Source organism: Athene noctua, chromosome 5, assembly GCF_965140245.1.
Source record: "Athene noctua chromosome 5, bAthNoc1.hap1.1, whole genome shotgun sequence".
Classification (NCBI taxonomy): domain Eukaryota; kingdom Metazoa; phylum Chordata; class Aves; order Strigiformes; family Strigidae; genus Athene; species Athene noctua.
Genome location: NC_134041.1, coordinates 66629661 through 66657041, shown reverse-complemented (window position 1 = coordinate 66657041; position 27381 = coordinate 66629661). Strand labels below are relative to the sequence as shown.

The window sequence follows — 27381 nt, the reverse complement described above, 5'->3', positions numbered from 1 at the left end:
CACAGAAATTCAACAATTTCGGAGTTTATTTCGCTCCCCACCCGTAGATCGGCTTCCTGTTTCTGCAGGGTGACATCACCAAGCACCTGCCAGAAGTAGCCAGGCCATAGTTTTTAATGGCAGAAAAAATTTCAGCAGTGTTACTAAACCTTACCTACCATATGAAATACAGAAACCCCCAAACTAATATCACCGCGTTGTGCCCTTACTCCTTCTTAAATTAGGATTTTCTAAAGGGAGACATGAACATAGCACTGCCTGCATTTCCAGCGTGTGCTGTGTGACTGAAACAAAATACCACGCGTCCCCTGTGGATAATTGAAAGTGTTATTATACCAACAAGCAACAGGTGACGTGTTACATGGGGAAAGGGACATTAATTTTAAATTAAATGTCAAATTAGATTAGTCATGGAAAAGTGAAGAGGTGTCACAAGGGGCCCCACGGTGTCTGACCTGGGGCGGTGGCACGCGGGACCCGGCGATGCTCAGGGATTAACGAGCAGCACCGACCGCTGCGCGCGTGGCCAGAGGAGCAGTGAGCTCAGCACCTGCTGCCAGGGGCAGAACGCACGTTTCCAAACCCCCTGGTTGTGAACCCTGGCAGGGGATGGTCTCTCCTCTTCACCTCAAGCGCCGAGATTTTCTCCCCTCCTTCGGGATGCCCGTGGTGGTTGTGGGAGCGCGGAGACGTGGTTTGAAGCTGCTGCTGTCGAAATCCCTCTCGCTGAGCCCTCCAGAAGGGACTCGGGGCTGGTGGGCCGGTGTTTTGGGGAGAACAGAGGTTCCCACAGCTCCAAGGTACAAAGTAAGAAGTAGTAATTAAACCTAATCATTGCATAACAGAGGATTAGAGCATCTGTCCTGTGAGGCTCTTCTGCGATCCAAACAATTTGTGTATTAAATAAGGAGAAAATTATTAAAATATTTCTCCTGTCTGTGTCCCTGGATTCAGGATGCCAAAACTTCTGTGGGGTGTAAGTGTGACTGAAGCCATTGGCTGGGTTTGTGCAACCAGCTTTGTGCTCCTGTTCCTGGGGAGGTCACTGAACCCCACTGGACAGGGTTGCTGTGGTGTTGGGCTCAGTGACACGCTGACACCCGGCAGCTCCCGGTGCCCGGCAGCTCCCCCTGGGGATTCCTACACAGGTTTTATGGTTTTCATTACGTGTTTGGGCAAGATCAATGGTGATGTCTTACCAGTGGTACACAGAGTATGTTGGGTTATCTTATTACAGTACTCTGCAGTGATAGAGCATTTTTTATATTTGCAGACTTTACTCAGACCAGACTTTTGTTAAACCAGTTTTGTTCCATGCTTTTAATAACAGCTAAGCAGCAGAGCTTCCAGTGGTAAGATTTGTTCCTCGCAGGTGTTTATGCTTCAGAGAGACCAACGTTTTCCCAGGAGATGTGTGTGTGTGTGTGTGAGGAAGTCAGAGTGGGTATATGACGTTTGTTACTTCTCATTGTGATGTGGGCTTGAGGCTGATACTCTGTTTGTTACACAAAGATTTAGTGACGTAAAGCTTGAGGTTTTTGAATGTCTGTTAAGGGTGGTGCGATACTTACTTTCATATTATTTTAGCCGATTTAAAATGAATGTCAGGACAAAAAGCTGAACTGCTGTCATGCATATTTTAACTGACCAAGTCAAGAAACTGGGATTTGCACAGCGGCGTTTTTCAAATTCCAACCAGAGCCCGTAAAGATCAGCCTAAACCTTTGTGGCAGACCTCTGCGGTGGGTGGTTGTACCTGTCCAGCACAGTGTGTTGGGAGCTGGGGGGGTTGTCACGAGGATGCTGCAGGGATGCTGTGGTTACACCTCCTCACACCAGCGCATCGGCATAAGGCTCCCATGGCCACCTGGCCGGTGGGCACTGAGGCCGTGGCCACCCAGCCCTGCTGCCGAGGCTTCTGCCACTTCTGCTCCCAGCCATGCCTTGAACACGTGAAATGTATTTTCCTGTGGCTTCTCTTGCTGTGAGCACCACAGCGTTCCTCTTCGTCTCGCTGTTTTTCCCTTCTGTTATAGAATATTTCACCTACTGCTTTTTGGGGGTGTTTAGGGCGTTTCTATGGCGTTCCATTGGTATGGAGAGAGTTTTTCCACCCGAGGTGAGTGGCGTGGGCTGGCAGGGCCTGGGGCTGGCCCTCAGTCGGAGAGGAGCCTCTCCCACGCGCTGCAAAGAGGTGCAAGGAGCCAGCTGCGGGGTAATTTCTTGTCTGTGGGTGTATCTGACATTGTCTAAGCCTAGTTTATCACTTGGAATAGGTGTGTAGTCTGGACTGGAGATGACCGGGTCTTCTTCTTCAACCCTACAATGCAGCTGTCAGTCTGGGAGAAGCCGGTGGACCTGAAGCACCGCGGCGACATCAACCGGATCATCGAGGATCCTCCTCACAAGCGCAAGCTGGAAGCTGCAGCAAGTAACTAAAGCCCTGTGATTATTTGCCTCTATTTAAACTCAAATATCAAATGAAACCTGGTTGCTAAATATGTTCAGTGAAAGTTTGATAACCGTAATTAGAGTGGTTTTCCTTTTGAGATTTCATATAAAGTATTGCGTTAAAATTGATGTTTATTGCAGAATCCTTATTTTCACTGAAATGCTGAGCTGGGGGATAGAGCGTTCTCGTTATTGGCAATGAAGGAACAGGTGGCTTCTTACACTGGATGAATCTTTGATGTATAAAATACATCTCGGAAGACGCTGTCTTTATGTGTTATTACACTTATTTCCAAGATGTACGTTACGAATGTACTACTAGTCCGTTATTCAGCTGTTCCACAAAAGCAGACACTATGTAGCTAAGGATTATCCAACCAAGTTGTAGAGGGGAGAAAAAAATCCCAGTAGGAAATCTCAGAGTGCTCCATGGTTTGGTGGAAGCGTGGGTGCTTCCACCGAAACGTGACAACTAGCGATAGAACAAGAGGCAACGGCTTTAAACTGCAACAGGGGAGGTTCAGACTGGACGTTAGGAAAAAATTTTTCACAGAAAGAGTGGTTAGACAGTGGAACAGGCTGCCCAGGGAAAGGGGAGTCCCCATCCCTGGGGGGGTTTCAGGGCCGTTGGGATGAGCTGTGGGGGATGTGGGGTAGGGGAGAACTTTGTAGAGTCGGGCTGAGGGTTGGACTCGATGATCCTGAGGGGCTTTTCCAACCTGAAGGATTCGGTGAGTCTGTGACTCTGCCAGACCCCTTCTTCTAAACACTCTGGATTCCTGAAGGGGGGAGTTATGGCTAAGGAAAAACACGTGGATCTGCCGTATCATGTTAAGTGGCTCAAAATACAGGTTAAGAGACACCCCTTGGCTTGTCAGTGATCCACGGTGTTTGCTCTCTGGTCCTCCCCAGGACAGCCAGTCTGCAGAGGCAGTATTCCCAGCCTGGCTTTCCCATCCCACACTCCTCACCATGCCACATTTTTTTTTCTGCTCTCCACACCGTAGTTGTTCGGCCCAGATTGTGTTCTGGTGACCAGGCGTGGAGCAGCCCAGCGTGCCAGCCTGTGCTTGCTGGTGGCTCCATAGTTCGTTCCACCCCATTTCTCACTAAAGATGATGTTTCACCATTTTTTGTGGCCTCCACTAGGGTTTGTGTTTCTGGGAGCTGCTCCGTGTCAGCGCTCCTTCTCTTTCCTGATGGGGGAGTGGGAGCAGGGTCGGCGAGACCTGCCGTTCCTGGGGGGGCAGCTACGTGCATGGCAGTCATCTGAGATGCTCCTTCTCTTGATTAGCTGCTTGTAATTCTTGAATATTCTGCTGCGGAGCAGCTTCGGTGGAGACCCTCCTTCAGCTGATCTTGTTCTTTAATGGTGAGGTCTAGAAAAATGGAGAGTGGGGGAGAAAATGAGACTTTTGTCATTCTTTTAGAGTCTGTAGTATTTTCTAACTAGAAGTAAGGTAGCGCTGCCAGTCTGGTGCAGTGTCTGCCTTCTGTGCTCGGGCCATCGGGGACTCTAATGTGTGCTTTGATCCACGGGCACGGCTCCCAATTAGCTGCTGCAGAACAGGGGCTCTGAGGGTGCCTTTGTGGGCTCGGAACACTCTGTCTGCAGGTAGATAAAAGGGAGAGATAATCAGGATTTATGTTATCGGTATTAGCAGAAGTTGGCTGAAAAAAAAGGCTACAAAGAATGGTTCTTCTATTAGTGTAGTCCTTATCAACATGGAATGTCATTACATTTTTCAATACAAATTTCGATCGCCAGATGCTTGTATATATGTCATTTTTGTACAGGGCTTGAATAACTTTAGCTGAATATCTAATAATTCCAAAGCGTATGCGCTGAAGTTCATTCTTCAGGAGAATAATACAGCATACATTTTCTGTTACGGGATATATTGAAAGATCAGTTAATTACTGACAAGTGGGGATGAATGATGGCCAAAGACAAAACTGAGGGTCATTATTCATGGTCTATAATTAATTAATGAGAAGAGTCTAAAGTCATATGTGCCACTTCAAAAATCTATATTTATTTTTTTTTTTCTGCGTGTTCCATCCTTTTATTTATTATCTATATGTACCACCAAGATCTGATTCACGCACCGGTTTCTTTATGACCATGGCTTTCACTGTTGCTAATAGTCTTAATTTTCCTTGATATATTTGGGACTTGCGGTTGCTCAGTATCTGATACAGTCATGTTATAATTAGTATATATTAGCTGCTGAGGTGAAGGGAATTATTTGTTACTATTTCTCTTAGCTTGTAATCTCGAGTAAATAAATAACACAAACGAGCTGTGTGTTTGCAACAATGGTTGCCAAATTTATTTAGCTTAGTTGCTGCTGCTGAGTTTTAATTAGGATTTTTAAATCAAAAGCACAAGAAAAGTTGGCAAGCGTAGTTATTCATGGGGTGCTATAGGTTATCTGTGCATCGCTCTGCTGAAAGATCAAGCGTGTTTATAATTTAGGCATAAATGAAAAATTACTCATTTATCAATTATGCTGCCTCCACGAAGTATTGGTCCTCAGGGAGATTTATGAAGGTGTCGTGGCTCTTCACTGATGGTTCCCATCAGGCCATCCCGGGGATGGGGCACACACCTCCCAGCTCGGGGATGGGGATGGGGACCTGGCCGGAGGGACCCGCCATCGCCCAGACACGGGGCCAGGATGGGGACGGTGTTTCCAGGACTTTCATCCCTCGATCTCCCACGTTCCCAAGTCGGAGCTGTCTGACAGCGGCGTGCAGCACCTCCCGGTGACAGCTCCCTTGTCCCGTCCCCAGTTGTCACTGCTCCCTGTCTCAGTGCGGTCACAGACTGACCCATAACATCCCTATTTCCCCTCAAGGATTCCTTGACATGGTTCTGTCTTAGTGCAATGGCAAAACCCATTTTTATCTGTTCCTATTCCTCCACCTGCTCAGATGGTTTCTCTGGACATTTAGGCTGAGGAAATTATTTTTTCAGCTAATGAAATCTGACATCCTGACTAGAGAAAACGACGTGTTGATTCACACTTGGTACGGTCCCTATTCAGAATCAGTTCTGATATAGTTTACTCTGTCCCCACAAATATTTTGGACCCTTTAGGGTTCAGACAAAAGTAGGAAGCACGGTCCCTAGAAACAACGCGGGTGAGCTCCGGGGCTCACGTGGGATATGTGGGTGCCAGGTCTCTTTATCGAATTGCAAATCAGATTTTTGCGTGTGGCCGATGAATCGGAGATGCTTTAACTCACCTGGTAAATGCTGGAGTTTCCTCTTTGTTCTGGATAATGAACCGGATTTCATGACATGGCTGGGATTAGCTGAATGATTTAATTAATTGGCACTAGGCTTGATAGACCATCAGACTGGGGCAGTGCTCCACTTTATGATTTCATGGAAAGATTACTGTCAGGTAATGTTCTTCCTCAAAGCTTTAAATCAATTATTAGATTTTGTGCTCGGCTGCCTCTCTTCCCTTTCAAAGTCAGTTTATAATCTTATCAGAGGTCCAGCGGTGCGTTGTGATTCAGCAGGATCCTGAGTGAGACTGGAGATACCATTTGTCATGTTTTACTGAGTTTTCCACTGCACTGAAATTTCAAGTGCTGATGCTGACTCTAATCTTGCCCCATTTACCCAAGACAGCGTGCCCACAGGAGCAGGACGGGGTGTCCCTCCCTCGGGGAGGGTGTCCCTGCTCTGGGAGACCCTGAGGTGTGTCAGGAACCAGCAGATGGAAGTAAACTCTGAAAGCAGGGTGTATTCTATCACATTTCTTTTAGCTGAAGGCTATATGCTGGCTAAGATTCGGTTTTATAAATGCCTAGTTCATGTTTTGTTTTTTTTTTTTTTTTTCCCAGCAAAATTTAAAAATTTTATAACCCTTTCAGAAATCTATGAAAGGTCTTGTCATAAAATGACTCAAATTTGAGTTCACCTTCAAGTAGCTGGAGAACTTCATGTAGTCGTTTGTCATCACCAGCGAGTTTGCTCTTGTCTGATGAAAATGTTGACTGGGAAAGGCTCATGGCATGGGCCAGACCTGGCACCACTCCCTCATTTTACTCCAAGTGCATCCCGTCAGGATTCGCAATGACTGGGCGTGGGCCCTCTGCAGACGCAGGAGGTGCCCCCTTGGCTTTTCCTTAACAGTGGTGAAATTTGGCAGGAACAGGATTGTGCTTGCCCAGTCGCCTTTAACTTCAGCTCTCTTAGAAAACACCATCAAATACTCTGTCATTTTTTTTTTTATTACCTTCAGAATTCATTAAAGTTAAGACCATCGCTGCCTCCACAGGCTGCTCGACTCCTGATTAATAGCTTTAGAACGTCTCTGTTGAATTACATTCCACCTTCTGAGTTTACACATTGCTCTTCCTTCCTCTTTGTATTTTTAATTGGGCGTCCCAAAGAAGAATTTACCGCGAGGTAATAGCTCCAGTGAATTTACGTTTATTTAAAACATTATTCAATTCATCTATGTATTCATAATGCTAGTATATTCTCAGGAATGTTGAAAGCAAACTCTCCTTGCTTTGGAATGCCATTTATTTCTCCTTACTACCATTTTAAGTTCTGGTCAGTAAAGTCCATTTGCCCCTGCTGTGTATTTCTTCCTCATGTGGTCTCTGTTCCTGGTCTTCCCACGCCACAACATTACAGCCGCTGTTTGTTTGTTTTTTTTATTGTTCTTTTTGTGGTGATTTAGTATCTGCTTTGTTCAAACACTTAATATAAACAAAAGGCAACATTTGCTGAACTAATAAACATGTAATTTCCCTAAAATAGGGAAATAAAAACGAACTAAGAGCAAGATTCTTAAATTGAAACTTGAGACAAGTGGCCAAATTTCTGTTAGCTTCAATGATCCGAAGATTGGACCCGTTTCCTAGCAGATGTCTTGGAGTTTCATCTGATTTCTGTTATATATTACATATCAAGTTATTCAAACCTTTTATTTTCATAACCTGTTCAATTCTATTTTTAATTTATTTTTCCATGGTTTCCCGAATAACAAGACATGTCTTCGTTATCAGACTCACACAAAGGGGCTGAGGTTTGGTGTTTCTGTTATTCCCAAGCTAACCCCATGCAGTTTGATTTTTTGTGTTTCCCAACTAATTTGTGGTGAACTACCCCAGAGTCCCCAGCACAAACCAAGCACTGGATGGACAAGACTTCTGGTGGTCTGTCCGTTTGAATGTCGATGGAAACTGCAGTTTGTATGCATGAAAAAGAAATTTAGATTCCAGAAATAAGTATCTGCTTCAAGATGCTTCACGTTTCTTATGACTGACAACGCAACCTCAGAGTCCTTCAAGGGTGCGTGTCCAGCCCAAACAGGAGTGTAACAGTGCCTCGGAGTTACTCTGCAGCATCAGGAGAGCGGAGGGTGTTGGTATCTCCGCAGCCTTGCTGTACTGGTGGTTGAATTTCTGGAAAAGCAGCATTATTTTTGCTTACATAAGAAAGAGAAATGGGCTAAAGAGGGAAGTTCTGGCACAAGTTAGCACAACTGAACCCTTCAAACTGCCAGGGCTGAAACAATTTTGCAGAAATGTCTTTGGAGTTGTATTTTTAAGGGAAGGGAGGAGGGTCTATCAGGTGAAACAACAGCAAGATTTAAATGAAATCATGTCACAAATGAACAATTTTGCTCACAACATGAACAACGAGCGATTTGTCAGAGTGAAAATGGTTGATTTCATTGCTTTCGCTTTCGTTTGGATGAAGGTGTTTCTGAGGATCTGATGAAATGTGTGTTATTTTTAAAACACTGTGGAGAGTGAAAGATAGTAAATACCTGAGCAGTGGCCAAAGCCAAGAAATGAAAGGTTGATCTGAGGAATTTGTATTCCCATTTATCTAGTTGAAATCTAATAACTATTTATTTCTTTTTAGCAGATAAATGTGTTAGTTCTTGTCCAGGGGATGAAAATGATGATCTTAGCATCAAAACTAAGAGAAATAAGTAAGTTCTAAAGTTTACTTATCTATATGTAATGTTGGGAAGCTAACGTCTGGTACAAATAAATGCAGAGAGATAAAATCCTTTTCTTCTGTGTGGATAACTAGACCAATAAATTATGAGAGTCATCCTTAAAGTATCCAATCTTCATCAAACTCCATGAATCTCTCTAATCTTCTGTTTCCCATGAACATCATCTATTTTTGTCTGAGTAACCCTTACTTACTTTGAAATGGTTAAAATAAGACTGTAAGGTTATGTAGTTATTTCAGACTTGGATAAAAGCTTTATCTTCATTGAAATGAAGCAGGTTTGGGTTTTGTTGGTTTTTTTTTTTTTTTTTTTTTTTTTCCCCACTGGTGTCAGAGTTTCCAGGCTGCTGGCTTAGAAATATCCAGAGGTGTTTCTGGTTTTGTGCTTTTATTTGACCTTTATTTCCATGTGTGTTTCAAATTCTCATGAAGTAACAGGTGGAAAAACCCATGTGCCAAATAAGCAACTCCCTCTCCCTTTACCAAGACAGCAAGAAAATGAAATTTTGTTTTAAGGAGTACCGTAGAGACATTTCATTCTCTTTAACCTTTGGCCAGTGACTGCGTATAGCTGTTCAGGCAGGCTGGCTGTGATTAAGATACTGGTTTGGACCACTGAATAAATAAATCCGTAAAGTAAGTCTGCATAGGCAGTGTGTTTTATTTTTGAGGGCATTGTGACGAGTAAGCACAACAAATTTCTGTATTTTCCAAGTGAATATATTGAAGATAAGTCTATTCTCTCTTATCCTGCCATTCTTACCCTACTGCACTGGGTGGTTCTTTTGACCTTGTTAAGACTTCCTGCAGGTTTGTGTTATTATGAAGAAAGAATCAGATACTCCCGAGGTGAATGCTCAGACTATTTAAGCATTTAATGTTTGGTATAAAAGAGTATATTTAGACTTTATATTTACTAAATATGTACTTTGACTGTTTACATAATAATTAGTATTCATAGACGGTATAAAAGTTTATATTTAGTATAAAATATTTAAGAATTCTTCTACTGACATCTGTGGGTCTGACAATAATGGGCTGCTATTATGACCTGTGCATAGAAGTGGATTTTTTTCCACGTGCTATTAAGGTGATTCCCTTTAGTGATTTGTTGAGAAAATGTGAAAATGTCTTTCCATTAATGTGCATAAATGGAATTCTAAAACCCCAGAAGCTTGTTCATAACCTCCAGATAAAAGCACTTACTCAAGGATTGCTGTGTCAAAGGGGCTTTGGGCTGCCTGGGCGGTGTGTCGCAGGCCAGGCGCTGCCTCCTCCACCGGCTGCTGAGAATACGGAACGTTGTCTCCTCTTCACAGGGGTTCCATGACTTGCTCCTGAAAGACTGTCTTGGGTTTATTCTCTTTACACTGACGAGGCCACTGTCAAAATTATTAGGACCCAAATATGGACCACCCCTTTATATATTTGCAGAATTTATCTTTTATTATTTCTATTTACCTGCGGAAATGCGTTTTCATGTAAATTATTTTTCTCCCCGAAGCACATGGGTAAATACAGTTCAGGCTGGGCAATCTCAGCCCGCTACAGAGCTGCTGCCTGACTCTCCTCCCTTAAAGCATCTTGTGGTATATATTTCCACATACATAGCTACATCTACCTACACATACAAGCATAACTCACGCAGCCATCCAGCTCCAATCCCGTCTGCCATCCTGCAGCGGGTGGCGAGTCCCCCCGGCTGCCAGCAGCCTCTGCTGCAGCGTGGGCAGCGTGTTCCCCCGGAGCTGCCAGGGTGTCTCGGCAGAAAAGAGCCTCCCTGGGCTGGAAAAGGTCCTCTCGGTTGGAGGCAACACAGGCTCTCTGCCGCGACGCTACGCCACAAAAGTCAAATAGCAGGTGATAATGGATGCGTGTCACCTGCTGTTTATCTCATCGTGTGTCTTTATACTGTGATATATATTCGTATGGGCTAACAAATGATAGAGCTTTTATCATACTTGAGATTTGTGGCAAGATATGCATTGAGAGGATAGCCAGAGCTCTGAGAACCCCCTCTTAAGTTCTGCCTTTGTTTAACTTCTAAAATAAATGTTTAGATGAGGAGGAACCAATTCTCAGAGGCAATTAGGCCTATGGAACTCAAGGGCAACATTTACATAAGAAACCAGTGAGATCCGGCTTGACAACACCGCATTTTCTGAGACTTGGTTGTGGTGTTCTCAATTCCCCAGAAATTCGACCTGTCACCAAAAAAGCCATGAAGTGTTCATTTTTCTGTCAGCAGAACGTACCTCCCCAAACCGCTACATGATTTCTACAGCTGTTTTGAATTCTAAATTCTCTTTTATAGCATGCAAAGATTTCCTGACATTTTGCTTTGTACCCTGAAACAATGGCAGAACACAGAGGTCCATGGATGGACCTTTAAAATACTGACCTTTCACCAGAGAAACGCAGCCTGGGTGCTTGTTTAAATGTATTAATGTTAGACCATAGCTAACACTTCATGACATAAATAAGTAAAATATTGTAGGATTTTAATTTCAAACTAGAATTTAGTTATCCTCGGGATAAAAATCACGTATAAACTCTTCTGCTATACTAAGATTGTCGTTAATGGGGCTGAGCCATCCCCCTGGGGACTGCGTGCTGTGTCCCAGCTGGGGATCCACGGCAGGGGCAACCTCCCAGCTCCGCAGCTGAGCCCTGTGGTGGTTGGTTGCCCGGCAGTTGGAAACGCTGCTGCCAGCAGTGTCTGGAACTGATATCGTTGTTTCTAAGTGCTGTGGGTCTCAGCTGCCTACATCTGTGTGTGTCTAAACTAGGCAGCCAAAAGCAGGATGGATTTAAAAACTGTGGCCTGTAGTTCCTTGTCAGAAAAGCGGCCGAGTTACTCCGTGCCATGAACAGCAAAAGGGGAATTCTCAGGGTGTAAAGTCTACTGATGTGCTTTGGGTAAGAGGATGCACATCACCAGCTTTTTGTCTTCCAAATTGCACGTACAAGGTCCAAATCTGACTTTGTTTCCTCTGATTTGTTTTATTTTGGAATGGACAAAGTGCTGCTCACTCCAGACTGAATCCAGAGGTGAAAAAAGATTTATCTTTACAGAAAACCAAACAAATTTTAATTTTGGTGCTGGACGGTGTTGTGGTTTAATCCCAGCCGACAGCCAAACACCACACAGTCACTGCCTCACCCCGCTCACCCCAGGGTGGAGGGGTAAGGGTACGGAGACACACAGGTTGAGCTAAAAACAATTTAATAATTGAAATAAAATCAAAATAATAATGATAATAATAACAGTAACAATAAAAAACACATATAGGTCATGCACAATGCAATTGCTCACCGACCGCTGACCGATGCCCGGCCCCAGTGATCCCAGAGGAGAGAGAATCCTGAAACCCCCATCCCAAAACCTCGAGTGAGCTTCCCGACCAACCCTCCTCTGCCCGCTGCGCGTGACGTTGTATGATCTGGAATATCCCCGGGGCCAGTCTGGGCCCCTTGTTTTGCCTGTGCTCCCCCCCAGCTCCTTGTGTACCTGCGCACGGGCAGGACAGGGGGAGTTGAGAAGCCCTGGATTTCTTAGCAACAACTGAAAACATCGGTGTCTTGTCAACGTCCTTCTCGTATCAAACTCCCCACTAAATCCAAAACGCAGCACCGTTCCAGCTACTAAGAAAGGGGGAAAAAAACCCAACCAATTAGCTTTAACCCATCAAAACCAGGACAGGCAGACAGAAAAGCTGTTTCTGTTGCTGTCGTATCCACGTTAATAATTGCCTGTGAAGGCAGTAGGTCTCCCACCCCCACCCGCAGGCGGTGCTGCCCCTGGCTCGGGGGGTTCCTGCCCCGGGCAGGGCTCAGTGCACACAGCGAGCCGCAGGCAGGTTGTAGCCGGACATTCCCGGCCCTGCGCTTGGCATCTGCAGCAGAACGGGAAATTGAACCCCATTTTTACCCCCGCACGGCCATTATTCACTTATTTTTTGCAACGTCAACACTTTTTCTTGGTTAAGCATAACTCAGAGAGGAGGTGGCACGTGCTTCCAGGGTTTCAGGTAAGAACAGATCTGCTGTTGGCTTCTCCCACTGTTTGCTTTGGTGGCAGAGCTGGCAGAGGACCTGGCCCGGGGCTGGCAGCAGAAGGCAGCAGCACTCCCCTCTGTCTCCCGTGGACGTTTGCACAACCTCTGCCCAGTGCTTCCAGTCAGAACCTGCACCGGGGCTCCACAACCTGCTCTTGCACTTCTATTTACATTTCCTTGGGGTGCTTAAAAATACTGACGTCAAATCCTTACTCGGGCAATGCTCTGCTTGTACTCTCTACAAAAGAAGAGCAGTCTTCAGAGAAATGTAGGTTTTCTGGGTTTTCTTTACAGAGGCCTCAGTCCAACCTGCTCCCCGTGGGTCGCTCAGGGACCTGTCCAGGGGGGTTGAGCGTCTCCCAGGATGGAGCCCCACAGGCTCCCCGGGCAGCCTGCCCCAGGCTCTGACCAGCTTCGCAGTAAAAAACCTTTTTCTTATGCTTAGATGGATTTCCCTTTCAGTTTTTCAGTATTTCATTCTGTGCCCATTGCCTCTTCTCCTTTCAGTGGGTACCACAGTTATACAAAACGTCTTGCCACCCAATCCATTTTGAGATTTGCAGGATTCCAGGACTGTGTAAGGAGGCTGCCCCTACGCGTCCATCTGAGTAGGAAGTCACATTGTTTGTTGTGCAGATTATTGTGTTATTTGCCGAATAAAATTTTATTCTTTATTGTCATTTTTGGCATGAGGAAAAAGTCCCTGCAGCATCATTTTCAGTTGTGTAAGGAGGACTGAAGGAAAGAGGGGCTCTTCTGGTGCTTGGCCAAGAGAGTCCTGTACTGTGTTTCTCTCAGTTTTGGCTTGGAAAAGCTCTTTGTGTGTACCAGAAATTGGATCGGGCTGTTCATGGATCATGTCACAGAGTAAAATTTGCTATTGTGATCTAAAAGTCACTGTCACTCTGCGAAGAACACCTTGATATCTCTCAAATCACTAGTACTGCCGCATCATTTTAGGATAAATGTAAGTGTAATGTAATTACTTGCAGAAGGAAGATAATACGCTAGAGCTCACATTACATACAGATCTAATTCATTTGCTCGGAAATAAAAAAAAGTGTTTTCCTGTTGAAATTTCAAACTATTATTCTGTAGTGGTAAAATGGCATCAGTAGAAAATGCAACCATGCCTAGTAGGAGGCTAAGAAATTGCCTTACTTTCATTATCCTCACTTGAACCTTGTGATTGTTGTAAGACGCCTGATCTTTCCAGTAAGAGCCTTAATTTGTACTGAACTCTCCAATTACTCAGATCATTAAGAAACAGCAGGATGGACCCAGAGCACAAGCCTGATTTTGAGGGCTGAGTTAGCCAACTTCTCTGAAGTGGAAGGTGTCTCGGAGTTCCTGCCCATGGCTGCAGGGTGGGAACTGGATAATCTTTAAGGTCCCTCCCAACCCAAACCTCTCTGGCATTCTGTGAAGTCAGGGGTTTTATACCCCATCTCAAATCCCATCACCCTCCTGGAACAGACTCCCTCCTACCTTTCTGGTTCCCATCTAGTGAACCTCTCCCTGCAGATGCTGAGGGCCCACGGGGGCAGATCGTCATCCCTCTGAACAGTGGGGCAATGGGTGTTCGCTTCCAGCGCTGATGTTAATGGTCTCTAACTCTGATAAAATTATGCAGATGTTTATCTGGTGTGAAGCAGTTCAGCTCCAGTGATGCCACTGATGATGTAGAATTGCACCTGAGGAGAACACCCCTCTTGTGCTGCTGCTGCTTTATGGTTAAAACTTGCAGTAAACTGCCCTTTCCTGAAATGAGCACAGCAGTGCTGCGTCCGTGCCGTTATCCAGGGGGTCCTGTAGGCAAAGGGACTCGGGCAATAACTAGTAAGTATTTTCTCAGAAACACCTATTTATTCTAATCAGATGCAATCTTGGAGGAAGGCTGTCAGGATAAATATAGACCTTCTGGCACTGACAAAGGGCAGGTTCCTCGCTGGTGCTCTATTGGCAGGTTTGTGCATGCGATGCGTTGCCGGATTGCTTCCCTCAGGAGTGAGCTCATGGGGTGCATGGGAACATAAAATGAAGATTAGTGTTGACTTTCAAGTTTGGGGGCACAAAACCAGAGGAAAGACAAATAAACGGAGATGAGTCTCTTCAGTCACTCCTTTAAAGTCTCCACTCCTTGACAAATTTTATATAAAGCTGTCACTTTTCTGTAGCTTGAAATATAGCGTGGTGTTTTGCTGCTGAGTTGCTCTTTGATCACGCCAGTAGCCCATCCTTCCCCAGAACGAGCTGTCGGAGGTCCCTTGGCAGGGCCCCCATGCTCCAAAAACCAGCTGCAGGTTTGGGTCAACTTCTGAGCTGTCGGCGTCTGCGCCCTGGCTGCTCCGCATGCGCCAGGAGGTCCTGCCGGCCTGGGGGGGCTTTCTGGAGAGGGTTAAAAATCCCCTCCCGAGTTGGCGGTTACTGAACTATTTTCTATCTTGTTAAAGAACAGAAGATTCCCAAGCTGCTGAGCAGGGGAAGGCTGAAACGGAGGAGAGAAATGAGGAACCATCAGCACCTCAGATCACGCCCTCCCTAGAGGAGCGCATCACTCATTTCCGAGACATGCTTCTGGAGAGAGGGGTAAGGAACGCCCGCGCTCCCTCTGACGGAGCTCGTTTGTGAAAACGGGGCCTCATCTAGGACCACCACAGGAATCGTTTCACAGCGATGACTCAGCAGTCGAAGGGAGAATTATGGAGAGGGGGTTTTCTGTCTGTTAACCGTGTGGCTTTGTGGTACTTCCCTGAGACTTTTCTTCGGGTTGTGCAGAACCTCAGCACTTTGCAGCTGCGATTCAAAAAAAATTACTGTAGACAGACCCAAAGATACCCCAGGGGTGGTAGCTCCTCCGGCACAGGCCAGGGCTCAGCTGGGCACGGGGACCATAGCCACACGCCATCCCGGGGGTCCCACACGGACCCCCAGATGTCTGCAGCACATGATGAACAAAGGACGAAAGACGTGTTGTGTGTATCACCTGACAACACCAGGCTCGGAAACGCTCCTGACAAGCTCTTTGTTTTGTTTTGTTTTGTTTTGTTTTGTTTTTTTGTCATGGGAGAGGTCTTATCGCCACAGACTCCAATGATCCCAGCAGTGGGAAGACAAATGCAGTCCCTGGCCATCTGAAGTCTGCCCAGTCTGTTAGAAAAGAACATACTGGAGTCTCAGGAGGGTTAGAAAGAAACCTGCCCTTTTCCCTGGACCTCCCTGACCACCCTTGGACCTCCTTGGGGAGATGTGGTGGTTCTGGCTTAGGTGCAGGAGCTCGGGGCTTTGGGCTAGTCAGGGCCAAGGAGAGGTGGCCCCTCAGCAGCCAGCCGGGGTGAGAGCACCTGGAGCACCGTTGCCTCCCGGCCGGGCCCAGCACAGACCTGGCGTACAGGTTATGGGAGGGCTCCGAGTCACTGCGGCCACTTGGCCGTGACCTAATCAAGATTATGAGGGGATGGATGGAACATTCATTTAATTTGCAGACAGACGCTGACAGCACTATGAGCCTCATGACCAATGGTGAAACATGAATTACAGATGGTGTAATAGCATCCAGTGACTGATTTTGTAAAGGGCTTCCACCTGATTTTTGTTTTCTGTGGTAGCGCTTAGACACCTCTGTTGAACTGGCCGCATGAAGGTGACCGTCACTGTGAGGAGTTTTGGACTCTGTTATTTATAAACATAAAATCACCTCCAGAAAAGTTCAGCTTACAGGGTCCCTTCTTCCAGAGAACTGATGATTTTGGGTGTGAATGGAATTAATGAGCATCCCAGCTTTAGGTCCTAATTCCACACATGTAAATGGGTGAATAATGAAACAGTGTTATGCAGATTTTATGCCTCCTTCCAACACTCCAAAAATATGTATTCTATAGAAGTTCGTGCAAGTTCTGCGAAGAAAAATAAATAAGGTGTCTATTGTTAGGCAGTAAAGCCTATAAAATTCATCACTAGTAATCAGCAGACTTTAAAGGTGGATAATTAGAGCTTCAGAAGCTCAGCAGTAAATTATCTCCATGCCAGACCTGCTTTATTAATACATTTAGTTATTTATGTTTAAGAAATGCAGAAGTGCCATCAGTGAATGCTGGTTGGAGACTTCTGCTGGCAGATTTTAAGTCGGGGGGCAATAAGTCAACATTTGAAAGTATTAGGGCTGTTCTCTAATAGGATTCCTCAAGTGTTTCCAGTGTAAGAGTCGGAGTTGCTCATAAGGAATTCAGGGTTTACAGTTTGGTTTTGCTATTATTTAAACATATATAGACAGTAGGTTACTTTGCTTTCACCCCGAGCGGTTTTTAAATGTCCAGACAAGCCAGTGGTTAGCACCTGCAGGCTGGCATTGCTTGGAATGCAGCGAGGCCATTAGTGTTATTTTAATCTGATTATTTAATGAATGTCTCCTGCCAGTTTCTCATCACGTTGTTATCCCTCAAGAAGTTACTTGATGGCATTACAAAACGCTTCAGCTCGATGGAGTTCTTCAGCGCAGTTCTGAATCTTCCTACGTAAATTATATCAACAGAAGTATGTGTATTGTAACATTTAAAAAATATATTTGATTTTTTTGTGTAGCTCCGAGGCAGTGGCACTATTCTTAAGTCTGTGGCACGTTTTCCCATGTAAGAATGTAATCTCTGATATCCTCCTGGAAGTTTAAAAGCTTCCACAAGATCCTGAGGGGAAGGGGAAAATTCAAGCCTCTTCCTGGCTCCCTCACAGCCATGGCATCAACATAGCCACATTCTACAGTCTGTATTTCTAGGAAGGTCTTCTCCTTGCTGGGATGCCATCAGTGAAACAAGCCTTTTCTAAAGGATTCCAAAGGGTACTTTTTTTTTCAAGATTTTACCTTCTTAATACTAGGGGGAAAAAAAGGGGGTTTGGGGGCTCCTAACCCTCACCTTTCCATCTCAAAACAATTCTTGCAGCCTCAGCATTATCCTAAAGAATAAATTTAAAAAAACCACCAAATAAACAGGTTTTTTGCTGGATTTTTTCCCCCAGCCTGTGTTTCAGACAGACCCGAAGAGCCCCTTTCTTTAAGGACAAGCCACTGAGCCCCAGTTTTCACTGGGGGTCGTTGGTCAGTTGAGGTCACAGGGAAGGGGGCTCCTGGCTGGGGTGCGGGGTGACCCTTGCTGTGCCAACCCAGGTGCCTCCTCTAAGCCCCTCACTGCTCCACCCTTCTTGCCAGTTTTGGCGTGTTTCAGTAGCTCGTCTACCAGAAAAACATCTCCTGAAAGCTGGGAATCCTCTGCGGATGAAGACAAACGCATCCACGGAAAATAACGGGCACTTTGCCTTTCTGTTCTTATGAATCTTTCAGTCAAAGCCAAAATCTCAACCAACCGTCGATGCTGGGCTTCTAGAGTGAGTTAAAAATAACATCAGCTATTCAGATAGATGTCCTTTCACTTCTAAACATACTGCTCAAGCTCGGTATGTTGAATTTTTGTGAGTTTTTTCCCTGTACGTCGCACTCTGGTTAAAAGCAGGAGCTGAGAACTGGAAACCCACGACAAGCTCAGATCTCTCTTCTCCTTTTCGTCTGTGGAGATAACAGGTCACAGAAATCTTTAAAAAGTGATGTCACCCCCACCATTCCCATTGCAAGTGTTCCTTGGTTGGATGTCCCATAGGAGGGAAGAAGACCACAATACATATTGGGAGATTAGTCAGAATTTTAATATTTTATGAGCATTTGCACATAAAAATGAGTATCCTGAAGAGGGTATGATGTGTAGCTAGAATTAATTGTTAAATATCAGTAGCCAACATTTATTTTAGGTCTATGTCTGCAGTATGTGAAAGGTAGTAATTACTAAATAAAAAATCATAAACAGGAAATATTACACAAAAACTTAACCCGAGTTTAACTAGGTTTAAATTCAAACCAGCCTTTGTACTGGGAACAAAGCTGGCTGATGTCCGAGAGAGGATATAAAAGACACCCGGAATAAAAAGATTCCTGCTGCTGATCCTTCTGAGGGTGGAAAAGCCCAAACCTCAGGACTTGGCCGCCAGTGTGGATGCGGAGGGAGAACCGCAGGCTGCGGGAGGACGGCGTTTGGAGGAGACACCCCTCAGTCCCTGCACATCTGGAAAGCTGCCTTCAACTCTGAGTTTTCCAATTTTGAACCACTCTTAAGAGGAAACCCAGTCTATTGAAGGCCACTTTGCTTCTTCAGAGCTTTCCTGCTTGAGTGTTAATTACTCTATTTTAATTATACTTCACATACTTAATTTTTTAAGTGAATTTACTCTTCTTTGTAATTAGATGGAGTGATTAGAATATTTTATGTTGCTCTGGAGTTGTCTTTAACAAGGTAATTAACAGGGATGCTGTACAAGGTGCCGAAATCAGGCTGGGGATTTCAGTCCTATGTTCCCAGTGTCGTTCTGTAAAAGCCCCAGGCGACAGGGACTGGGCAAGTGAGGGACCTGCTCAGGTTCGAGGTGGTCCTTAGGGCCCACTCACCCTAAAGAGGTTTCAGGGAAAACAGAGGCACCTCTGTAGGGTGTGTGTGCCTTGACGGCCTCATTTGGGTTATAATTTAAGTTTTGTAGAGGAGGGAAGATAATGCTGAGATAATTGAGCTTAAATGGAAATTGAGGCATCTTGTGTACAAAGGGGATAATAAAATGGGTTTTTTCCTTTCCGCTACAGATTCTTTCCATCAAAAAAATGTGGCAGGAGCTTCTCCTAGATACTCAGTGAGGTGTCCTAGAGCAAATCAATACTAATGGTGTGGGGGCGACCAGAGCATTGCCAGACACAGATTAAAATTCAGCTTCCAACCGCTCTGAGGCATCCTTTGGAGGGTTCATTAGCTTTCTGAACTGCTCTTTTGCTTCACCTTGGAACATTTCCTTCTTTCACATCCTTATTAAAATTCCTTAATGCAACTGTGTTTGTGTACTTCACAGGTCTCAGCATTTTCTACATGGGAAAAAGAGTTACACAAAATAGTGTTTGATCCACGCTACCTTCTGCTAAATTCAGAAGAACGTAAGCAGGTGAGCATGACCTCGAGCGTAGTTTCTGACTGTCAGCAAACAGCTCCCAGATTAACCGTAGTAACAGAGTAGTTATTTGGTAGAGTAAATAGAATTGCATAAAATTAAAATTTCATTTTTGAGTTTTTCAGCGAGACTCAGGATTTAGGCTCTGCTCATGAGGAAGCGCTGTCTCCTTTGCAAAGCGAGTGGTGACAAGTGAGTTTGCAGACAGAGATGAGCTACGGACTCTTGGGTTGTAGGAACAACTCCCACTGAGTCTGGGCAGCTGGGCTCTAGAAAGGGAAACGGCCGCAAGGTAATGTTTCCATGCTGAATTATTTAAATACTGTAGAGAGACTACTTCATTTTTATTACTTAGAATATTTTTGAGGAGCTTGGCCATATCTACTGCTGTATTTTGCAATAACCAAACTTGCTAGACCTAAAGGGATCGAGCACCGTGGCTATGCCAATGCCTGTTTGGGTTTTTTGGGCGCGCTGCAAAGGGAAGTGGACTTCTGCTGCCTTGTTTATTTTGGCATTAATTGTCGTGTAAAAGGACCTGAGGGCTGCAGGTTAGCCTAAAAAATTTAGGAGAGACGCAGGGATGTTGCAGAGAAGGTGAGCACTTCTATTCTGCAGTTATTTTTCTTCCTTACCAGTCTTTTGTCATCCTGGAGAAGGAAGAATTTTGAATATGGACTTGTCTGTTTTTTAAATAAACGCAATGAAAAATGTACTTATTCCTATTCCATTGCGCTGGGGCCCATATTGTCTTGTGATTCTCCAGAGAGCTTCCCGTAGATATTTACTGAGGGACTGGGCACATACATCTTCATATACTCCCTTTCCAATATTTTCTTTCCTAAGGAAGAAAAGAGAAATAAAATAATAAGGAAATATGGGAATGAAAATGTAAGAGAAACTGCTAGAATGGAAAATATTACTAAACAAGACACCAAGCAGGGAGTTTTGTATTTATTTCAGGGAATCAGCAAGGACAAAACCTTAGACCTTGATGAGTCCATCAAGATGCATTACTTATTTCATTTTATCAGCCTTAGAGATGATATAATAAAAATACATCATGAATAGACGTGATATAATGTGCTTGGAGCACTGCTGAGGGGGACCTCGTTTGTGGGATATATTTAATACTCAAGGAAAGGGTTATGGAAAGCAGGTACCTGGCAGTCCTGTAGGTAGAAACCCATAGTCAGGTGGAGGTTGGCTCTGAGGGGGACAGTAATACAGGCTCAGAGCTAAGGTGGAAGAGAACAATTGTTAGTTGCTCTTCTCCAGAACAGGGTTAAAAAAACAGCAAGCTCGGGAGGGGGTGCCAGGTGTGTAATATATTTTATCTACTAAGCTTGAAGTTAAGATTTCTAGACGTAGTGCCATTTAATTAGACCCCGTTTTCCTCCAAGAAGTAGTTTAAGAAGAAAGTTAGACTCGGACAAGAGTAGGTGCCTGATTTAATGAAATTACTTCTTGAAGTGCAACTCAAATTAGTGGAAGACATTATTTAGGTTTATGGAATCATTTATTATACCTTCACGGATGCTGACTGCATGGCCTGAATAGCGAGTTTATATTGGAGGGGATTGGAGATGAGAAGTGAGTCATGGTGAAAGTGATGAATGAATGAATGGGGAAGGGGAGGAGAGGAGAGGAGAGGAGAGGAGAGGAGAGGAGAGGAGAGGAGAGGAGAGGAGAGGAGAGGAGAGCTGGAGCATGGCTGGCTGTACAGTATTTTTTTATTTCCATGGAAAGGGCAGGGAAAGTGTTTTGACTGTGATGTGGAGTGCTGGGTCCAGCTCTGGGGCACCAACAGAAGGACACGGACCTGCTCCAGTGGTGCCGGAGGAGCCACAGAGATGCTGGGGGACTGGAGCCCCCCCTGTGAGGACAGGCTGAGAGAGTTGGGGGGTTGAGCTGGAGGAGAGAAGGCTCCGGGGAGACCTTAGAGCGGCCCCCCAGGGCTGAAAGGGGCTGCGGGAAAGGGGGGGACAGACAATAGGGCCTGTGGCCATAGGACGAGGGGTGACGGGTTTAACCTGGCAGAGGGCAGATTTAGGTGCGATCTGAAGCAGAAATTCTCCCCTGTGAGGGGGTGAGGCCCTGGCACAGGCTGCCCAGAGCAGCTGTGGCTGCCCCCTCCCTGGCAGGGTTCAAGGCCGGGTTGGACGGGGCTTTGGGCACCCTGGGCTGGTGGAAGGTAGCCCTGCCCGGGGCAGGGGGTGGCACTGGGTGGGCTGTAAGCTCCCTCCCAACCCAAACCAGTCTGGGATTCTGTGATCTGCAAGCCTCTGAGGGAACTTGCCCCTGGCTTGCCCCCGTGCTGCGGTGGGTCTGACCCCAGGCGGGGGGCTGTGCTGCCGGGGGTGCCCGCACGCGGCCTGAGGAGCAGAACGATCTGGTATTGAACATCTGTGCCTTGCCCTGCTTCCTTACCGATATTTACCAGGGGGTTATTAACAGCTGGAAGATGCTACTGCGTTTAAGTAAGGAACAATGAAGGGTGAAAGAGCAACTGTATTAATATAATGAGCTATCTGTTAATTTTGATTTATTACCTTCCTAATAGCTTCACTGATAGAAGAAAGGCAAGCAATAACAGTGTCACCTACTTCATTTGTTCCATTTTTTCCATCTCCTCTTACACCCAGCTTATGCAATTGCATACATTAGAACATATTTAGATTTCCTGGGTTTTTCATAGTACTTCTTTCATGGCCATTTTTTGACGTTTCCTTTTCCAGTGCTGTTTCTGCCCTTTCCATCATTCCATACTAAATACCGGTTGTAATTTGGTTACTTCAGCTCTCATGAAATCTAGACTTGCACCTGTGCATCCTCATGGCTGATGAGAAGGCAGCTGTGGTAGTAACCACAGTAATCACATTTAATGTATGTAATTTGTGGTGAAAAGGATGGTGAATATGGAAAGCTAATGGCATTTTGAGGAGCAGCTCCTTTCATTCCACAGCTTAGCGGGCCACACTTTTCAGAGCGTGAAACCAGCGGGGCCAGGTTTTTGGTATTAAAAATGTGATTAAAGCACTGGGCAGAATTTTGTGACATAGTAAACTCCTTAACTCCTTTTCAAGACACCAAAAACGCTGATGCTGAGTGCCCTGCTGCGTGTTTAGCTGCCAAATGCCGTTAGAGGAAGGTTGTCAACAGTTCCAAATGCATTAAAGCTTTTGGGTGTATGTGTTCGGAGGCCCGTGTACAAGCTCGTGGTTTTTGACAACTGATTTGAAAGGTCTTCAGGCTTTTTTGGGGGTAACCTACAGAATATTGACGTTTAGCATTATAGACATTTTCAGGAATTCCAGCAAGTTGGGAAAGATGCGAGATCCAAACTAAATAACTGCAGTCAGTTCTACAGATGCACAAAAATAATGCTCGAGGCATGAAATTGCGAGAAAGACACTGAAGTCATAAAATTTTGATTTATGTTGCACTCGATGTTTGAATGAAGATGTTATCTGTGCAAATGACACTTTTTTCCAGATACTTATTTTGTGAGGACACGCGGCCAGTGCTGCATGAGGCAGGCTGAGCTGCGTACGGGTCAGCCAGTGCCGAGGGCAGATAAGAACTGCAGTTTTGAGACTGACAGCCCTTTGATCAGGCATAAACACCATAAAGGCTTTGTTAATAAATACTGTATCTTGTTTCCCTTTCTTGGAAAGATATTTGAACAGTTTGTCAAGACCAGGATCAGAGAAGAGTACAAAGAAAAGAAAAATAAATTGTTGTTAGCCAAAGAAGAATTTAAAAAGCTCCTTGAAGAATCCAAGTTATCGCCAAGGTATGGCATTGCCTTATGAAGATTTGTTGAGATAAGCTTTCTCATTTAGCCTGTGCTTATCAGCCCCAGAGTGCCGTGACACTGAGCGTACTCTTCACAGCAGGCGGGTACATCCCTTCTTACAACACTCTGTTGACATTTCTTCCCTAATATTTTACAATATTTTGTTGCATTACTGCAAAAAGGGAGCATTCCATCTCTCTCTCTGTTCCCTTTTTTTTTTTTTTCTCTCAGAATGTGTAATATTTAGCGTAACGCATTTATTTTATCTGCCTATGTATGCTGTCATTAGAGAACACACACACATGTATATTAGTTATATAAAATCAATACCTGAACGTTAAATCTCATTGATAATAGGCACACAGGTGTAACTAGTGAAAAACTGTATTTAGCTTTGTTTTTGATGGAAGGGAAATGTAATTTAGCAAATTTAGTATTAATGCCATATCACTAAATTAAAATAAAGCATGCAATGCAATAATTATTTTTCTACATTGCTTTTTAAGTAATGGATCCAAAACTGCCATGAATGCAGTGCTTAGGATAGAGCTTTCGCTTTTGTAAATTATATTAAAATAAAGGTTTATATATTATAAATCTGATTAAACTGTTGGAACTAAGAAATTATTGTTTGCTCTACTAAAATATGCGGGTAATTATACGGCACTACCTGCCTAGACACGTAGATACAAACAACACATCAGGCTCTCCAGGAGTAATAATTATCACAAGCTTTTTACAACAAAACTGAGGATATTCTGGGCTAATGCAGGAGCTAAGTGCTGGTTCCAGCAATGATGTTTTCAGCCTGCAAGGGCAACATCGTGCTGGCCTAAGGGACAGAGAACATTTCACCTGTTGATGTGTTTGCTGAGCTGGCTGTGAGCCCGCAGCATCATCTACTTGCATCTCTGGCATCATTTTGATACGCAGTGAGATAAATAAATCAAAAATATTCCCAGTAAAAAGAGAACAGGCCTTTCCCCAAGTGACTGTTACAAATCTACACGTTATTTAGAGCCCTGATTCAGCCAGCCATAAGGACTGCAAGATCCAGGTGGCAGAGCTCGGTAAGGGCACAGATCCAGGGTTGGGACGGGGGGATGCGAGAGCGGAAAACCGAGGGCCCGGGGTATCCCCGCTGTCCTCCCGGGGTTGACAGGGCTGATCAGCTCCTATTGTAAATCCAGGCAGGATCAGGCCGGGTAGCTCAGGGCTCCACGCCGGGGTGGGGCTGTGGGATGGGGCTGTGCTGCCTGCCCGTGGTCTCGGGGCCGTGGCTCTGCCCTTCCCAGCGTCATCGCTTCCCTCCTCCCCCTCATTAACCACAGTTTTCCATCATTTCTCGTGGTGCTGTGAATGCAACCGAAAAGAAAGTTAAGCTAGAAAACACTGCTGGAACAATGTACACCTTGGAAATAGAAAAAAGTCCAGGAGTTTAAATAAAAACACCCTTGTTGCTTGGTAAATCATGGTGCCAGTTCTTCCTGGCGCCGCCGTGCTGCTCTCAGACCCGGCCCATGGGCTTGTACTGGGATTGGCAACAGCATCCAGGCAGGAAAACCAGGGAATGTTTCTGGTTCCAGATACCGTGCGTACACGGGGAACTGGCGAGGAAATCCTCAGGCAAAGCTGCCCTTGGGTTTCAGTTGCACAGTGCCCGTCACTCAACATTACAATTAATTTTTTGGCTGTATTTAGAAACTCGGGTGGTGTTTCATAAGGTGCCGTGCGCTGCTGTCAGTCAAAATGTGTTTGTTTTCAGTTTGGCACAGGTGAGTTTGCTCTAATTATTGAAATACTGGCCATAAGGACCAGCAGGCATAGATTAAAGCCACGGTAACCTGTGCTGTAGCAAATCCAGTGTTAATGATTAAAAACTGTCCTGCCTGCTATCACCCAGAATTTTCTAAACCGAAAGATGGAAGTAAACCAGTGCAGGCTGCTCTGTGAGTCCAAAGCTCAGGCAGTGGTGGCGTGGTCTCACCTCCCCTGTCCTGGGTTTACCGTCACGTTCCCATCAAACCTTCCCCAAAACACCCCTTGGTTTTGGTGTCTGTATGAAAAGTTAAGTGAGATCTGGGTCAAAGAGTCTGAGAGTAGACTGGCAAAGTCACAGCTTTAAAATGTCTCTTTTTTTTTTTTTTCTGTAGAACAACGTTTAAAGAATTCGCAGAAAAATATGGAAGAGATCAGCGGTTTCGGCTTGTGCAGAAGAAGAAGGACCAAGAGCATTTTTTCAATCAGTTCATACTTATTCTTAAAAAGAGGGACAAAGAAAACAGGATAAGGCTACGGAAAATGAGATAAAACCTCCTGAAACTGGCAATAAATACACAAGTCCATGCTGTGACTGCAGTAAGAAATTCAAATGAAGGCTAAAGCGTTCGGGGTTAAACTTGCAACAGCTTGACGAGGAAGCGGATATCCCGGAGAAAAACTTTCTCTAAACGGAGTTTATTGAACATATATTGAATTTGTGAAGGTTGTTCTGCAGGAATCTGAAGGATATTTTGTTCTCAAAGAATTAATGTTTCATATTGAAGCTCTCTTTTGTACAACATCCAGAGTTTGATGCATTTCTAATTGCCATGATATGTCAATCCCTTAATTGTTTTAATTATGCAAATTACTTGTAATATACACAAATTATGAATCCAATGCAGATTTGTAATTAAGCAGAGGCAGATGCCATCCATAACAATCTCAAGATATTTTCATCATTTAGGGGAATTATCTAATGCAATCTTCGGCAACTTTATGCATTAACATAAAGTGTTTAGAGGCACGGTGGCGTGCAGGAATTCATTACCCGGTGTTCATACGTCTCTGTCCAGTTCTCTGAGTAGTAGTAACAAGGTATTAATTGTTAATCTTAGTGAAGAGTGTGAAAATCTTGGCATATGTTCCATAGGAAAACTCTTTTTAAGTTTCAGAAATCGCTTCCTAATGACCGTGAACGGTGCTTTCAGCCCCCCGGGCGACAGCAGCACTTCTCCATCAGCTCCGAAAAGAAGTTATTTTGTAAAACCATCCCAGTATGATTTGGATTACGTTACTGTATGTGAAAAGTCTGCATGAGATTTTTCTCATCATATTTGTATAAATAAATATTTAACTTTTTTAATAAATATTTTAAGCCAATTTTCGGGGGGGGGGGGCGGTTGTTAAGTTTCTAAACTTTCTGAAATGTTGGGTGAAGTAATGCAGGTCTCATGGTTTTTACATGAGAGATGGAAAACCAGAGAGAGTTCCCACCGCTCATGATTTGTGTGCAAATTCCACTAACACCAGTCGGAGTATCAATATCTGAGCATACCGAGAGCAAAATAGTCTCTCTGCCTGCGCAGGTGGGATATCAGAGTAAACCGGTACGGCTCCACTGAACATCAGTATATTCCTCCCCTTATGCTGGAGGAATGACACACTCTCCTCTCTGATCATCATAATTGTCTCAGCCGACCAAATTTTTGAGTTATTACTCATCAGATTTATAGATTTCTATCTGCGAGGAGTGATGTTGATATTTTCTCCAACCAATGGTAATTTTTTCTTTAGATGTGTGCTGGATATTTTTTATAATCAAGGAAATAAAGGGTATTTTCTAAACGCGTTGGAAAAATGAACTCAATTCAAAGAAGAGTACTCAACGTAAGATGTGTTTTAGAAAGGGTGTAGAGTTTCAAACTTCTACACCAAAAAAAAAAAAAAAAAAAAAAAAAGTCATTTATTTCTGTGAGAGCAAGACCCGACGCAAAGTTGCTGTTGGTGGGAGCGAGGAAACGCGTTGCTGAGTCAGCGCTACCAGGTTAAACAGACGCTGCCAGTTTCTCTCACCTCTGCAAGGGAGGGATGTGCTTCAGGACCGAGCGAGCTGCAGGGCGAGCTGGGACGTGCAATTGGATTTGACAGGGCTGGCAAGACTTGTGGTAGCTGCTCACTTACACCTTGATTTAACAATTATTTTTACATCACTGGAAGAGGCTGGTTTGTTCCCATCCCTGTGGGAGTCGGGAGTCCTGCGGGAATTATGCAGAGAC

General features: G+C 44.7%; 1 protein-coding gene across 4 annotated transcripts in view; it reads left to right on the top strand.

Annotated features, from left to right (window-relative positions):
* TCERG1L (transcription elongation regulator 1 like) overlaps positions 1–26384 on the top strand; it is a 150892-nt gene extending 124508 nt beyond the window's left edge. For 3 of the 4 annotated variants that reach the window (XM_074907979.1, XM_074907978.1, XM_074907977.1), the window contains 6 exons: positions 2277–2431; positions 8354–8423; positions 14964–15099; positions 19447–19536; positions 23220–23338; positions 25495–26384. In XM_074907979.1, the coding sequence (XP_074764080.1) occupies positions 2277–2431; positions 8354–8423; positions 14964–15099; positions 19447–19536; positions 23220–23338; positions 25495–25651 (727 nt within the window). In that variant the 3' untranslated portion in view covers positions 25652–26384. The remainder of the gene's footprint in view (positions 1–2276; positions 2432–8353; positions 8424–14963; positions 15100–19446; positions 19537–23219; positions 23339–25494) is intronic. The other variant, XM_074907980.1, reaches the window with a different exon arrangement.
* The last annotated feature ends 997 nt before the right edge of the window (positions 26385–27381 follow it).